The sequence below is a fragment of the Pieris napi genome, chromosome 1 (assembly GCF_905475465.1).
Source record: "Pieris napi chromosome 1, ilPieNapi1.2, whole genome shotgun sequence".
NCBI lineage: Eukaryota > Metazoa > Arthropoda > Insecta > Lepidoptera > Pieridae > Pieris > Pieris napi.
In genome coordinates this window covers 1,693,766-1,710,448 of record NC_062234.1, presented here as the reverse complement: position 1 = coordinate 1,710,448, position 16,683 = coordinate 1,693,766, and the positions used below count along the sequence as shown (strand labels likewise).

The following is a 16,683-nucleotide window of genomic DNA, read 5'->3' as shown; positions in this document are numbered from 1 at the left end:
TAAAAAAAACTAAATAGATACCTCAAGTTGTGATAATGAAATAAAGTTAAATAAAATTGTGTTTCAAAAATGTGTCTACACTCGGAACGACTGTATTTAAAACTAGATTGACATATTCTCAATCCTTCTCTAGGACTTTCTTCCTTTGGCAAATGATCTACCAATAATCAACAACGTAATTATAAAAGTAGGTAAAGTATAGTTAAAAATGATAAACGGAAACCTTAAAAACAATATAAATACTAAAAAAACTACTCTAAACAGAAGGTACAAAGTGGCTTAAGTAAGCCTCTTAACTATAAGGTCACGGGTTCGAATCACATGAAACACTTGCTCGTACGGATACAATTTAAGGAAACCGGGCATGTCTTAGGACAAGAGTCGACATGTCTCAGGTAGCCACTTGAAGGAAAAACAAATGATCACGAAATATAAAGAAATCTGGGACTGGGGTTGTAGCCTCACCTTTCCACAACAGGTTCACTGGAAGTCACAGGAATAGAGACACCAGGCTGATCCAAACTTTTGAGTATATCATAATTAATCTTCAAACTCATCTTCTTCTCGGCCAACATCTTCCCAATCGCCTCTCCTGCGGTAGCGGCATTACAATTCACTTTCTTCCTGTACGAGCCACGCACTTTCTTCTTTCTATCTTTCCCTTCTTCTTTTTCTTTTGCGCGGATTTCTTCTTTAACTGTAAAATTTGTATGTTCAATATTTAAGCCGTGTGTACCAGTAAAAGCTATCCAAATAATCCAAGGATTCCAAAACAAAGTGCTCAGGGGAATAGCCAATGATCGGGTACATTCGCAAAGACAAGGTCCCAATACCATAATGTAGAAGACGTCACCACAATTATCAAAAAGATTAAAAAGAAAAGTAATAGGAGGATAACGGGCAGGAGGCTCAGGGAGCGTTCAAGTATTACGTAACGAATTTTGGGGGGGAGGGGGTGTTTTTGTATAACGTTACGATGCGGGGCCGGGATTGAATTACGCGTTATTGTTAAGATTATTTTTATATTATACTTTACACCAAACGATGGTAAGTTTTAGGTATAAAGAGTCACTAAGTGATCACGAAACATTTTACTATACTTGGGTACAGAAAAACGTTACGGCGCGATACATGGGGGGGGGGGGGCAATAATGTCCAAAAATTGCGTGACGTAATACTTGAACGCTCCCTCACCTGATGTTAAATGATACCGCCTTAGAAGGCTCTCAAGTGCGTTGCCGGCTTTCAAGGATTGGTACGCTCTTTTCCACCTTAAGTCGAATTGGTTCGGAAATACTTCAGTGGGCAGCTGTTTTCACATAGTGGTGTTGCACGGCAAAAATTGTCTTAAGAAACGCTCAGTTCTGGAAAGACGGACGTCGAGGTGATACGCATGGTATTTTGTATTCGGCCTTGACGTCGACCTGCCTATTAGAGAACACAAATCTGAGGCCCAGAAGTAAAAGGTTGTAGCGCCACCGGATTTTTATGTAATTAAAATATCATATTCATTAAAAAAAAAAATTGTCAAAACGCATAAAAATACTCGATTATTAAATTTACATTTTATTTACGTTCCTTATTTTGATAAGTAATTGAATTTATTTAATAAAAAATATTTAATTAATTTTAAAAATTTGTAAAACTGTACTACAAAAATTAGCAAAAGCCTATTGCCCCTCCAGAAAAGCGTACCTATCTCGCAAACTACTGAAGTCATTTTAATCTCTTCCCTAAATTGGAAAGCATATTATCTCGATATAAGATAATTATGTACGACTTTGAAGTCAGTTGAAAATAGTACGACAAAATACAAAAGCTTAATTTGTATTATACTAACTCTTTTGTTCTCGAAGATAACCAGCATTTATGGTCTTCCACATTTTGATCTTATACCTCGCTTCATCAGGAGTCATGATGAGGGAATCAATATACGCCTCATCTTCATCCCCAAGAACCAGTTCATCCGCATTCGTCAGGTTATTTGGGAACTGGGTTTTCGGTTCTGGCTTCAAAAAAGTGTCTGTTTTCTCATTAACGTGGGATATACCGATCACTGCCTTTTCTGGACCTTTAAATAAATTTTTATATGTTTTAAATATACACGAAACGACCACAATAATATAAAATTAAAAACCAAAACAAAGCAAACGTGCAGAAGGCTCATCTGATGTTCAGTGATACCGTCGCCCATGGACACTCTCAATGCCAGATGTCTCGCGAGTGCGTTGCCGGCCTTTAAAATATTTTTACTTTACAGTTATTATTGTTATTAATTACTGTTAATAATAGTAATAATTGTAAAAGTAATTAAAATTATTACTTTCCTCGGTTTTTAAGGAGTTCTTACCCGAAAATAGTTCTGACTGTTAAGATATATTAAAACCGAAGAGTTTTGGCTTTTGTATATAGAAAAGTGTAGGTACATACATAAATCTGTTGAATAAGTGACTATTGCGGTTTCCTATAAATGTTTTTATTATTATTTAAAGGCATACAGTCATGAGACTTATTTTAATCACACAATTTCCAAATTTGAATAAAAATATTTTTTCGAACACAAATATTCCTAGAATACTTAAAAAAAGGTTAAAATATTGATAATAATAATTATAGCTGCCACCTGGCCACGCCTTATTAGTTAAAACGGTTGAAAAAAAACTTGTCACAGCGCAAGTGAGTTAGTACAATGGCGCCTGATAATAAATCTACCATAGATTCTAACATTAGAATGTTATCTAACCTAATTCTTTCTCTTCTTCTACTACTGTGGCGCTTTCTTCTGTGTCTTTTGAGACGGTCTTCGCCAACTCTCCAATAAGACTGATAGTCCTTTCTTCTGCGAAACGAGTCGCTTCATCTTCTTCGTTGATGGATTCATCTACACCTTTAAGAAAAAATAGTCTAAATAGAATTTTTACACTTTCAACAAATTCATTTAAATTGAACATTGATTAACTTATATCCGTCCAAAAACTAGACTTTTTATTCATATAATATTCTACCCCTTATACGAACTAACTATTTATTCCATAAGAACAGAAGTATGAACACATAAAAGAATCTGTGTCCCTTGGAGAAGATGGCCTCAGTTGGGCTTGCCGAGGTTCTGCAGTGCGTCAGGGATATTTGCCGAGAACTGTCGGTTTTAATGTCATCATTCGAAAAAGACTGCCATACTTGATGCATCGTGTTAGGCATAGCACCAGTGGTATCCTGAATATGTTGAAACTTTGGTATGCTGTCCATGCCCAGTATAGGATTTTTTTGTTTTGTTAACTATCCTACTAACATAGCAACTAAGGCCAAATTGTTCCTTACTCTATCTAAAACATACAGATAATTTATATATATACATATATAAAATAACAAGTTATTATTATTATAAATCATAAAAGTAAGCTAAACAAAAAATATAACATAATATATAATTTTAAATCTAGTCAATCGTTTTGTGACAATAACAATCATCTAGCATCATCTAGAATCAAGAAACCACGAGTTTTATTTCTATACAAAGTACCCACCCCCACTTCTGATTGAGCTTGGCGTTGCTGCTAACTTTTTCTTCTTCGCATTGTCTTTCTCTAATTGTTCTTCTATCTCCTTCTGAAGTTCGGAAAGTTCTCTCTCTCCGTCCTCTTCTTCCATAAGCTGAAATATTGAGAGCATATAATAGAAAGTTATAAAGTAGATCACGTCCTATCAAAATGACATCCAAGAAATAATGAAATTTTTAGGCATCAAAAATTTTGGTAATTGGTAAATGGTTGGTAAATGGTTGCAAGCAGCCATAGATATTTGACATATTCTCTTCTTTCCACAGACCTTTTGCAGTCGTTCTTTATCCCGTTTCCTAGCTTCTTTGAAAATTGGAGGGTCCTGCTCCTCTTCAAGGTCAACTGTCATGAATTCGTCAAGTGTCAACGCACTGGATGGAGTATCACCAAACTCCAGAAGCCGCTTGCGCAGTGTACTTTCATGCACCCTGACTATACGGACAACATCAGACGGCGTCCGCGAAAAGTTGTGCAGTCTTGCTGCTATGAGGAGAGCTGAAATGATTAATAAAAATATAAGAAAATGCAGTACTAGAAATCTCAGGCCAGAACATGTATATAAAGTTAAAAATCTGTAGTATATAGCTGAAGAATTCATTTCAAAAGCGACTGGTTCGAATTGAAAAAATATTACTTATCGGGAAAGGTAATATGGTCTAAGATTGGGCTGCAGGATTAGTGCGCTCATCTGTTATTTGCTCAACACCGCGATTTTTTAAAATCTTCATGTAAATTGCCGTGATGTAGACGATATTTTATTTAAATAACAATTGAACAAAAAGTTTTTCCAAAAATCACAATAATTTCATTAAAAATACTAGCGGCCAAATTTTGATAGGCACATAGACACAAATATACGCAAAAAATCGGTTTTTAGCAAATAGCATATGAGCGCACTAATCCTGCAGCCGGATCTCATACTAATACCTCTAGCAACGACTAAATTAAAATTGTGTATCAATTGGATTTTTACCGGCTCCGCAGACACCTGAAGGCCGACGTCCGGAATGTATTGAGTCCCTCTTCATCCTCTGCACAAGCCGAAGTGCTGTCATACTCACCTCGTGCTGTTTGTCTTCGAACTGCAGTTGAGATGCGAATCGGAGGATGTAAATGCATGGATCTGAAAAATTCAGACCAGATATAAGATACTTATTCCCAAGCGAAATTAGAGAATTATCACTAAATAAATTCAAAGCCCTCGTTAAACGAAAATTAATCAACAAAGCTTTTTATAAATTTGAGGACTACTTAAATGATCCTAATCCTTGGGATTGATTTGCTCCAGTTCAAACAATTTGTATGACAATACTTGGCGATTAAAAAGAGTGGCGGAAAGTTTCTTGCCAGTTCTTCTTACCCGCTCTACGCCCGAACTGGTAGTAAATGTAAATTTACGATTAATTTAACTTGACGATTAAAAAGTGTACTTGGTTACCCACTTGAATAAAGATATTTTGAGTTTGAGTTTATTACCTTAGTAACTACTGAAACTCCATAACAATTAATGCTATTCCGGCCATACAGATTCCCAGCTAAAGAGCTTTATCATCTTCATCCAATTATTTTCCTAACGGAAAGTAATTGGCTGATATGATGAAGCCGTAAGGCTGTTCCTAAAAATAATTCCGAGGCACTTTTGCAGTGCCTCGAGCGCGTACAAATTTAAGGCCGATTTACATTATCTTAGTGTTTAGGAGAGTGCTTTAGGATAGTACTTTAGTTGAAACATGTAAACGCTACTTGCTTTAGTAAACGCTACGCTAAAGAACTTGCCTTTCAAGTTGTACTAAAGCACTCTCCTAAACACTAAGATAATGTAAATCGGCCTTTACTCCGAGAAGCGCCATTTACGCGTGTCTTGCGCACCCTGAATATTATTGCATGTGAGACACATATATGTATTTAGTTGCACACTATCTGCATGCCGTATTAGCTATTAACATATAATTTATATATACGTACTTTGGCATGTGTTAATAAACAATATTTTTAGTTATGTTATAAGTAGCTCATGTCATGTGAAATATTAAAAATAATATTTATTAAGGTCATAAAAAAATTGAACTAAGCCTTCCAGACAAGTATTGTAGTGGCGTACGATTCTTATTCCTGACGTAGGGAGATCAGAAACAAATCATCACAAAACAGATACAGAAATCCAAAGCGAAGAGTAAGGTATATACGCCACTGGTTTTCTTAATCAAACACACGCGTGTAACGATTGTTTTAATTACAATTATGTTACCAAACTAATTTTTTATCACACACAATTGTTTGAGAAATAAGTGATTTAATTTCGAGAATGCATTGTATGCAAATGGTTTCAACAATGAATGGCGACCAATGAACTCGGTGTCATGTTGAATATTTTTCATTTGTTTTGTTTTTCACCAAAACCTAAATATCAATTTATAACTGTAATATCTGTAACTGTATGATCTGTTTTATATTATTTTTTAACATATTGAAGGCCAGTTAAAAAACACAAATACGATTAATTTCTGTTTTAATATTTTTGACTATATATCACTACATAGTATAAAACAAAGTCGCTTTCTCTGTCCCTATGTCCCTTTGTATGCTTAAATCTTTGAAACTACGCAACGGATTTTGATGCGGTTTTTTTAAATAGATAGAGTGATTCAAGAGGAAGGTTTATATGTATAATAACATCCATTAAATAGTGGAGAAGTACTGTTATTTTTGAGGTTTCTAATGTGATGTCGTAAATAATTAAATTTTTTCCGCTTACATTGCAAACGCAGGCTGAACCCTACGAGTTTTATCAAAATAGTGTACTAAGTAATGTACACATTGAAAAGGTCTACAGAAAAGTCCTTGTAAAAGTGATGGTATATGTCTATCTCTTATGGATAACCCACAATAACTTTTTCTTGTCATTTACTTTTTGCGACAAATAATGGCTAATTTTCGAAGCGATTTTAACCAATACAGCATAAATCCTTATCCAATTAAATACCTTAAATAAATTGTTGATTTAATATAGATTTATGTGGCCCTTTACAGCATATGATTTAAATGAATATTTTCGATGATATTACAAATTTAATAATTGCGGGACGCAGCGCGTCGGAGGCCGCGGTTCTCCCTATACTCTGTAGCACTGTGAATTTAGTATCAGCATTGCATCCGTGCGAAGCCGGGGCGGGTCGCTAGTATTATATATAGTGGGGATATATACAGTGTTTTTTTATTTTAAGACAATACACACCAATTGACCTAGTCCCATGCTAATCTGGTGAAGCTTGTGTTATGGGTACTAGGCAACGGATATACATACATATTATAGATAGATATACATATAAATACATATTTAAACACCCAAGACCTAATAACAACACCAAATGCTCATCACATCGATGTTCGCCTCAGCCCCCGGCTGAGGCGATCGAACCCGGGACCCATGGATTCGCAGTCAGGGGTACTAACCACTAGAGTCGTCGACTCTGAGATGAGAGTCGTAAACTCTTTATAACGAATTTCAAGGGACGAAGTATTTTTATTTCCTTATAGAAAGTTTGCTTTAATCGAGTAAGTGTGTGCTCCTATTTCACCATGCCTTATTAATATTAATATATTTTATTATTATTAATTAGTTTAGATGTCATGTGGAACATGGTGTATTGATTCCAGCTCCTTACAAACATTATGTAAAACAAAAAACTTGCCGATTAAAAAGAGCGGCGGAGAGTTAATTACCAGTTCTTCTCTTCCGTTTTACGCCTTTGAGAACTGGCATTAAATGTAAAATTTGCATTTAATGTATATTTCGCTTTTAACGTTCATAAGTGTACATTGTGTTACCTATATAAATTATTTTTGATTTCGATTCCATAATAATAACTACGGGTATGTTAATTCGATATAACTTTCTGAAGAAGTTTAATATCTCCAATGATATCTAAGGAACATTTTGCGTGACACAACCTAGCGTCCTGCAACAATTACATAGGGCACATGCTGCTTGTACTTTTTCCTTGAGCGACTTGAACGTGACCGACGTCAATGTCGCACCAGTGATTACCTACTTTAGCGCACAACGCACGAGCGCCATTAAAACCTTAATCTGTGGACAGTAAATTTTATGGTTACCATGGTTACCATACGTTTAATATCAAACCTCATTACCATGGAAACATAAATTAATAAAATATGTTTATTATGGAACATAAGATACAGGTATCACTCATTCCACGTCATAAAATGCTAATCCCTACTCATCAGTAAAGAAGACAGAGGGTGTAGGCCGAGAGAAAAAGCCGGCGTAAAAAACTCTCGGTACTCTTTTAAAATAGCAAATCTTTATTGATTTGCTATTTTATAGTTATTTTAAAACAAATATCGCAAATTAATAAGAAGTAGCCTGTTAGCACTAGTCCCAGGCCCTTTTATCAACTAGATAAACGTAAACTTTATAGTAAGCCTTTTTACACAGCTTTTCTATACATACACGATACCATAATGCACATGAGTACTAGAATAACCTGCCAATTACAAAGTACCGGTCCATTTGTCCCCCAATATGACCGAAGACATTAAGAAATAAATTTGCACAAATAGTTCTCACGTGTATCTAGTTCTCAACAATAATGCGTAGTAGCAAATTACACATACAGGCAAAAAGCCCGGAACAACACTTCCCCTTTTACCCACATGCGAAAGAATGTCAATAGCCTTTATGAAATACAGATATAACGTAAGTAATAAATAATATGCAATAGATAAGGAATTATCGGTTTTATATTGTTATTACGATTTCGTTCGTTATGAAATGCATTTTTAATAATGAAAAATATTTCATTTAAAGAAAATGATATCGATTAATATACATATACAAATGGCGCAACAACCTTTTGCGTTTGGGCTTCAGATTTCTGTTTCTGTTCCGTGATCAAAACACATGACTTTTTGAGTCTAAAGCCGGTTTATTCACGATGTTTTCATTGTACGAGCTTGTGTTAATTGCGCACTGTGTTTTAGGCACAGAATCTTGAATTGCTTATTAATAATGATCACGGAACAGATACAGAAATCTGAGTCCCAGACCTAAAAGGTTGCGCCATTGGTATCGACTAATTTTGGTAACCAAAATAGTTCCGTTCTGGTACTTATCGATATAATTTTGGTTACCAAAAAAAGTGTGTCATTGGAGGCTCATCACCTACTTGCCTATTAGATTGACAAATGATCATGTTACAGTAATCTGAGGCGCAGACCTAAAAATGTCGTAGCGCCACTGATTTATTTTTGTAAGAATTTGCGTATTATTCTTTCATTAATATTACTTTGGAGGGTGACGAAAATGGATTTCGAGATGTCTAACAATTACATATTATTATAACTTCTATATCTTTAAATAATCATCTATACGAAAATGATTGTTACATACACATCTTAGTTAAACTTTTAATAATACTATTCCAAGTCCAACTATCGAATATTTTTTTAGTTCCTAACTTGTAGTATTCTCAACAATCCCTTTGATTTACGAGTTTGGTAAATTTGCCGAATCACCTTACATCACTAAAATAGCTCCAGAATTTTTTTACATATTTTTATCACTCGACAATGGTGTACCGTGCAATCATTTGGTGGCATATGCTGTTTAACCCCATATAAATAAATTAAAACATCATAATTTGTGAAATGAATGAAAGAAGGTACACATTTTTGGCTTTAACCTAATGTAATTCACTGGGAACTTACTTCACTGGAGACAATATCATTTACATCATGCATGTAATATTATCATTTTTTTTAAGGGTAATATAATATTACTCGTGGTACATACAAGTCGTAAAGAACGATAGAAAGAAAATTGGAGCTGTTTTAAGGTGGATCCGTGATTCGACAAATTTACCAAGAGTACTTACTCTACAGTACACGCGTTGACATTTAAAATCCGACAATTAATCCGATATTTTTTATTATATTTTCTGTTGTACATTTGTAATGTAAATAGTTTTTGTCGATAGGCAAAACTGGATATTAAAGGCCTAGACCTTCTACCTGGTTTTAAACACAGTCACTTACCATTTACTTATTTATTAAATTATTGCGACGTTAGTCATATAAAATCGTAATAAACAAAGTTGATAAAAACACGGTTGATCAGTACCAACTCCCGAGCTCTCCCAATATACAGGGTGGCCAAAAAGTCGTGGATCAAACACAAATAGGGGATAGATGAGGTCATCAGCTGCAAAAAATTGTTCCACGGGAGGTCTCTAAGCTCAACCCCTGCAGAGTTATAATTTATTTTGCGTTTTATAAGAAAATTTCCTTTTTTTTACTAATTCTTATTGAAATTTGAAAAAATCTACATCCTGTATCTTTTTCGTAATATCCACTAGATTGGTACTGATGAGTTCTTGCGTTAGACATACTGTATTGAAGATAACATCCTGTATCTTTTTCGTAATATCCACTAGATTGGTACTGATGAGTTCTTGCGTTAGACATACTGTATTGAAGATAATATTAAGAGAAATATACATTAAATGCTTCTAATTTTACATTTACTGCCAGTTCTCAAATCAAGGGCGTAGAACGGAAGAGAAGAACTGGCAATAAACTCTCCGCTAAAACAATATGGTTTTACCATATTATTTTAATGCAAAACCAAATTAGTTTTCTAAACAAAAACAATGGTCCAAACAATGTTATTTGTCTGAGATTTCTGTATATGTGTAGTGGTCATCTTTTTCTTAGAAGGTTCAGTTTCACTTGAACATTGACATCTGTTGACACGGCTCACGTGGCTAAGGAAAAGCTGACCAGCCTTTTGAACCTGACACACGCCATCTACTTTTTGTTTTTGTTTTTTTATAGAACAGGGGGCAAACGGGCAGGAAGCTCACCAGATGTTAAGTGATACCGCCGCCCATGGACACTCTCAACGCCAGAGATCTCGCAAGTGCCGGCCTTTTAAGAATAAAAAGGCAAGACGGTTTCATATCCAATTTTTTTATTTACTGAAAAAATGGCACATTGGTCCACAGCCGGGTTTTGGACCAACAACCAGGGATGAAAGTCGCGCAATCACAAGGCCAAACTGTTTACGAATCACTATACTACTTGACTTTAGTGTTACCAAAATCTGCATATTAAATTTTGTAAGGTGTATGCATGCCGCAAACACATATACCCTTGACACACAAAGTTCAACAACTTGTTTATACTTTCGTCATATTTAGGCTCCTACCTCTAATTGATGTCTCGATGTGTTCAGTCGTCCTTTACGATATTTAAATAATATTTGCACAAAGTTTTGACACGACATATCATGTAAACAATATTATAAAATATTTATTTATTTCCTAATCCAACAGCTAACAAAAAATATACATAATAACAAACAATTACACTAAAAATATATCCAAAGATAGAATACATAATATTTACCTGCAAAAAGGTAAAAACATTTAATTTTACAAAAGAGAAAAGAACAACAAAAATTATTAAATACATTTAACTAAGTAATACCTAATTCGGCTGTGTTGTGTAAAAGTGAGGGAATTTACGTGAAAGTGTGTATGTGTGTACTCATGATGCAGGTGATAAATAATTAGGATTTATGTAAACATTGTTTGTACGTAATCGAAACGTATAAAAAAAACTTCGATAAAAACTAAAAGCTACTTCTGTTAAAGGCCAATTAATACCGGAATTTTAAAAACAAGACTACAAATGAATAAATGATAATCATCAAATATAATAAACAGTTGAATTCATAATATATTCGCAAAACGGTAATTAAAAAAATAATTACTTAACTCAACAATACACGTCAGTACCACGTATTGCGGTGCCGGTAGACACCATTAATGGTGAAACTTATTGCACAACCGCCTTTCACAAATACTTTATCTGCGTAAAAACTGACACTAAATCATTATTAATTAAATATTAAATTTAATTGCTTGCACATCTTTCTAAAATTGTGAAAGATGTACGCCAAAATCAACGAGTCGGAATAAAATTTGGCACAGCCTTGCGATTCTGTAACTCACTTTTCGAACTCTCACAGCGGTTTTCGCAGCGGCGGTCGCGCTCAAATCAGTCGTGAAGCAGTCATTTTACAATTTGGCATTCTGATAAACTACAAGCTCCCTCCGCTTGTCAATACGTCATGTGAAATTGCTTAACAGAATACCATGAGATTCCAAAAATGACGTGAGTGACGAAGGGAGCGTTGTTAGTGCGAGGTGAACTCGCGGATTAACAGAATCGCACGGCAGGTCTCTAGAATTAACGTATTGCAATACGGGAGAAAGAAAGAGAGCCAAATTAGTTATTAAGTACTTAGTTAAATGTATTGAATAATTTTTATTGTTTAATTTCCTTTGTAAATTGTTTGAACCTTTTTATAGGTAAATATCATGTATTCCATTTTAGTTCCATATTTGTTTTTAGTGTAATTGTTTGTTATCTTTATACATATTTAGTTAAGTCTTAATTATTGTGTTTAATTAAAGTAATGTAAATACATTTTGTTTTTTTTGGGATTCTCCGCTGGATTCACTTAATTAGCTGTAGGATTACGAAATAAATAAATAATACTGAGCTACGTTTACCAATCTTAACCATTAATAACGTGTATCAGTAACAATTACAATAATTTAATATAATATAATGTTAATCAGAAATTACTTCTCTTTTTATATAATATCTATTTTAAATATATTACGTTACTAGAGAAACGAATGGCGAATCCAAGTTATTTTCATAATAAATTACAGTTGCTAATGTAATTGTATAAACACATTTTACGTAACAGTAAAGAGTATTATAACTATTAAATATTCAAGTATTTGCAAATGGCTTAACTAATTTAAACAACACAAGCTAATACACAAGGCACTTTTACTGTGAAGGTTAATTGATGTAGACAAACACACTAGCACCTTAGTAAGCTGATGCGCGCCTATTTCCGGATTTGGATAAATTATTATCCATCCTATTTTTAAAAGAGGGTGCACCTATTACGTGTAACAAGCCTGTTCTAGCCACTACTCGATTTGTGAGAAAATTCTCTAGGCAGTCTCACTTCTGTATTATATTGAGTGGTCTTCAGTTTTAAATAAAGAAGTCCCTCAAAAGTATGTTCTCATTTAAAATAACGAGCTTCTCAATTTCTTGAACATTATGTTTATTTATTTATTTACACTTCGTTGCAAATAAAAGAAACACAATACATAAAAATTATAAGGGATGCAACGGGCGGCCTTATCGCTAATAAGCGATCTCTTCCAGGCCACCCTAGTTAAAGAGAAAAACTAAAAAAAAGAAACATGATGCGTGCGAGAAGTGCAGAACCAAATGTTATATAAAAAAATATATATATATAACCTTAATCTAAAGTAATACAAAAGAAAATATTAATAACAGACTAAATTTTAAATTCGTGGTAAATCTCGGCCATGGTTTGGCCACTCTTGCAAAGAGGCTTCCCGTCTTAAGCTAGAGTACTATAAAATCTGGGCTCACGCAATGGCCATAAAGGATCCCGATGTAGCTCTCCATAAAAAGAAATTTAACGCAGCTACCCGAACCCTTAAACGAGAAATTTTTAAAGCAAAATCGGAACATATTGGCAGAATTGGTGAAAAGCTCGCGAAATTGCCCTCTGGAACTCGAGCCTTTTGGTCATTGGCGAAGGCAACTCAGGGAAACTTTTGTCAGCCCTCTTTACCATCCTTGCGAAAGGAGGATGACTCGATGGCTCACTCGGCGAAAGAGAAAGCAGAGCTCCTTTGCTCTCTCTTTGCTTCTAACTCCACGCTCAATGACTCAGGGACCTTACCGCCCACTATTCCGCATTGCGGGTTTTCTATGCCTGAAGTTCGATTCGAACAGATTGGTGTGCGGAGGGCCTTAATCTCCCTTGATACCCACAAGTCAAGTGGTCCTGACGGCCTTCCCTCGATCGTTCTTAAGACCTGTGCTTCTGAGCTGACTCCGGTGCTTACACGGCTCTTTCGACTCTCGTACTCCTCGGGCGTAGTTCCAAGCTCATGGAAGACTGCGCATGTTCATCCCATTCCCAAAAAAGGTGACCGCTCTGAACCATCCAGCTACAGACCTATCGCAATCACTTCTTTATTTTCAAAGGTAATGGAGTCTATCATCAATAGGCAGCTCTTGCGATATCTGGAGGAGCACCAGCTAATTAGTGATCGTCAGTATGGCTTTCGCCGTGGCCGCTCGGCTGGTGATCTTCTTGCCTATCTAACTCATAGATGGGCCGAAGTTGTGGAAAGTAAGGGAGAGGCATTGGCCGCTAGCTTGGATATAGCTAAGGCCTTTGATAGGGTTTGGCATAGGGCGCTTCTTTCGAAACTACCGTCATACGGTTTGCCCGATGGCTTATGCCGATGGCTGGCAAATTTTCTTGTAGGACGTAGCATTAAAGTCCTAGTTGACGGAGCGTGTTCCAATCCTAGACCCATCAATGCAGGCGTTCCGCAAGGTTGTGTCCTTTCGCCGACCCTGTTCGTTCTGCATATCAATGACCTGTTGAATATCGACAACATCCATTGCTATGCAGACGACAGCACCATCGACACATTATATTCCGGCCATCCGAACATGTCTCGATCTGAAGTCGATGAGAGTCGCAACATACTTGTTCTCGAAATTGAGTCGATTCTGGAGAAGGTTTCTGTGTGGGGTAGTAACAACCTTGTTAAGTTTAATCCTACAAAGACTCAGGTTTGTTCGTTTTCTGCCAAGAAAGATCCTTTTGTCGTATCTCCCCAATTTGAAGGCGCTCTCCTTAGTTCGTCACACAGCCTCAGTATCCTTGGGGTTGGCATTTCGAAAGAAGTCCAATTTCGCAGTCATCTGGAAGAAAAAGCCAAACTGGCTTCCAAAAAGCTGGGTGTTTTGGGTAGGGCTAAGCAGTATTTCACTGAGGTGCAACGTATGCAGCTCTACAAAGCTCAAATACGACCTCATATGGAATACTGCTCGCATCTCTGGGCCGGTGCTCCCAAATACCAGCTTCTTCCTTTTGACCAAATTCAGCGAAGGGCTTGTCGAATTGTCAATCTCCAATGTCTTACTGATCGGCTTGATTCTCTATCGCTACGCAGAGACATTGCGTCTCTTTGCGTTTTTTACAAAATTTATTACGGAGAGTGTTCTGAAGAATTGTTTGGGTTGATCCCTCCTGCCTCTTTTCAACACCGTACGAGCCGAACGACCTCTAAATTTCACCAGCATCATCTTGATGGTTGGAGGTCTTCCACGGTCCGCTTCACTAGGCATTTTCTTTTGCGAACTAGCGAACTGTGGAATCGGCTCCCGGGGGGGGTCTTCCCTCAGAGATACGACCTCCAAATTTTTAAAAAACGAGCCTACTCCTCCCTCAAAGGCCGGCAACGCACCCACTAAAATGGGTGTCTATGGGCTGCGTGGACTACCCTTTTTGGTCGTCCCGCAAGCTCGTTTGCCCCCCTATTATATAAAAAAAAAAAAAAAAAAAAAAAAAACTTAAAAGCTAATCTTACAAATTCATGAACAGCGAATAGTGATGCAAAAGGAAACATAAGAATTATACAAGTCACGATTGATCAGGATAGGATAAGGTTAAGAAATGATTATACAGAAGAGTTTTAAAAGATGACAGAGAGGTAGCCAATCGTATGGAGTCGGGCAGCCTATTCCACAACTTAATAGCGGCCAGTAAGGATTTTATAGGTTTTAATGAGATCTCTTAATCGCCTACTTCTTAAATCTTTAAGATCAAGTGCTTTCAAACGCATGTTTTATTTACAATCTCCGAAATTGGCCATACAATTTTGAAAGGTAAATTTCAGCTTATAGGGGAAGTTCAGGGCAGGGGGTTTTCATCAACACCGAACCAGTAGTGGGATATGGGTAACCTATTTCTGGTCCACATATATAATTCAGTATGAGGTAGATTTTTGAAATAAGTATTCATTAATGTATAACAATATTTCCGATAAAATAGGTATACACTATACACCAAAGTTCAAAAATTTGTCACGCCATGGCTATCTATATAAGTGTTGTTTGATGATTTGCTATTTTAAAAGAGTACCGAGAGTTTTTTACGCCGGCTTTTTCTCTCGGCCTACACCCTCTGTCTTCTTTGCCGATGAGTAGGGATGTCTACCTATTAAATTTAATGACGTGGAATAAGTGATACCTGTATCTTATATTCTATAATAAACATATTTTATTTTTTTATTTTATCACACTATTTAATCGCCTTCCTAAAAGTTATAGATCACTGCCGTTTGCTTTCAAGGGGAAGGTGATTAAACTTTTAAAGGCAAGGTGCCTTTGTAGCGTGGGCGAGTGTTTAGAACATAAGTTTGACTCCAATTATAAATAACTTAACTTTTTATTGACATTATGTTAATATTCTTATATTTTTAAAGTAATATCTCATTTGCATACCGATTCTATTTGGCTGATTGTGTCGATTTTTACAATTAATCGATGTAAATGTACCAAATGTACCTTTCTTTGCAAATAAACGATTTATTATTTATTTACAGAAAGTGCAGACATAACGGACCTACTTTTCGTATGACTCCGAGGCTTTTCTCTTATAAAGTATTCGACTTTTGTACCAAATTTAATGTTGGTAAAAATACAGCTTAATATTTGATACGGTAATTATGATTAATACGAATAACGGATTATGCTGGTAATTTAAATAACGAGTCCTAGTCACCTACATATGTGAAAGTTCGAACACTTTCACACTCACACTGATTTTTACTTACTGAAGCCAAAGACCATAACTGTTTAAATAATAGTACTGTACGCGTGTATGTCACTGAACTCCTCTCAAACGGCTGGACCGATTTGAATCCATTTTTTTGTGTGCGTTTGGGTGGCGCTCTGGATGGTTTGCAGATCTGCAGGCGCTGCTTTCAGTACAGGTACTATATTATTATTTTAATATACTAATCGCTAGAAATATCATGCAGGACAACATCTGTCGGGTCTTCTAGTAAATATATAATAATTTAAATTAGCAGAGTTTTTTTGCTTCTTATGAATGTTTCCAAGAGGAGGCAAAAGGGAGAGGGGATGTCAAGTAAAATGATGGGCAGAAGGT

General features: G+C 35.8%; 1 protein-coding gene across 2 annotated transcripts in view; it reads right to left on the bottom strand.

Moving 5' to 3' along the window:
- The window catches only part of LOC125061613 (transcription factor IIIB 90 kDa subunit), a 32,965-nt gene that overhangs the window by 1,855 nt on the left and 14,427 nt on the right, over window positions 1-16,683 (bottom strand). Inside the window, exons 4-9 of one of the 2 annotated variants that reach the window (XM_047667236.1) lie at window positions 4,534-4,683; window positions 3,829-4,055; window positions 3,534-3,654; window positions 2,744-2,887; window positions 1,841-2,071; window positions 466-697 (exon numbers count right to left, since the gene is read on the bottom strand). In XM_047667236.1, the coding sequence (XP_047523192.1) occupies window positions 466-697; window positions 1,841-2,071; window positions 2,744-2,887; window positions 3,534-3,654; window positions 3,829-4,055; window positions 4,534-4,683 (1,105 nt within the window). Of the gene's footprint in view, window positions 1-465; window positions 698-1,840; window positions 2,072-2,743; window positions 2,888-3,527; window positions 3,655-3,828; window positions 4,056-4,533; window positions 4,684-16,683 lie in introns of both variants that reach the window. The other variant, XM_047667162.1, reaches the window with a different exon arrangement.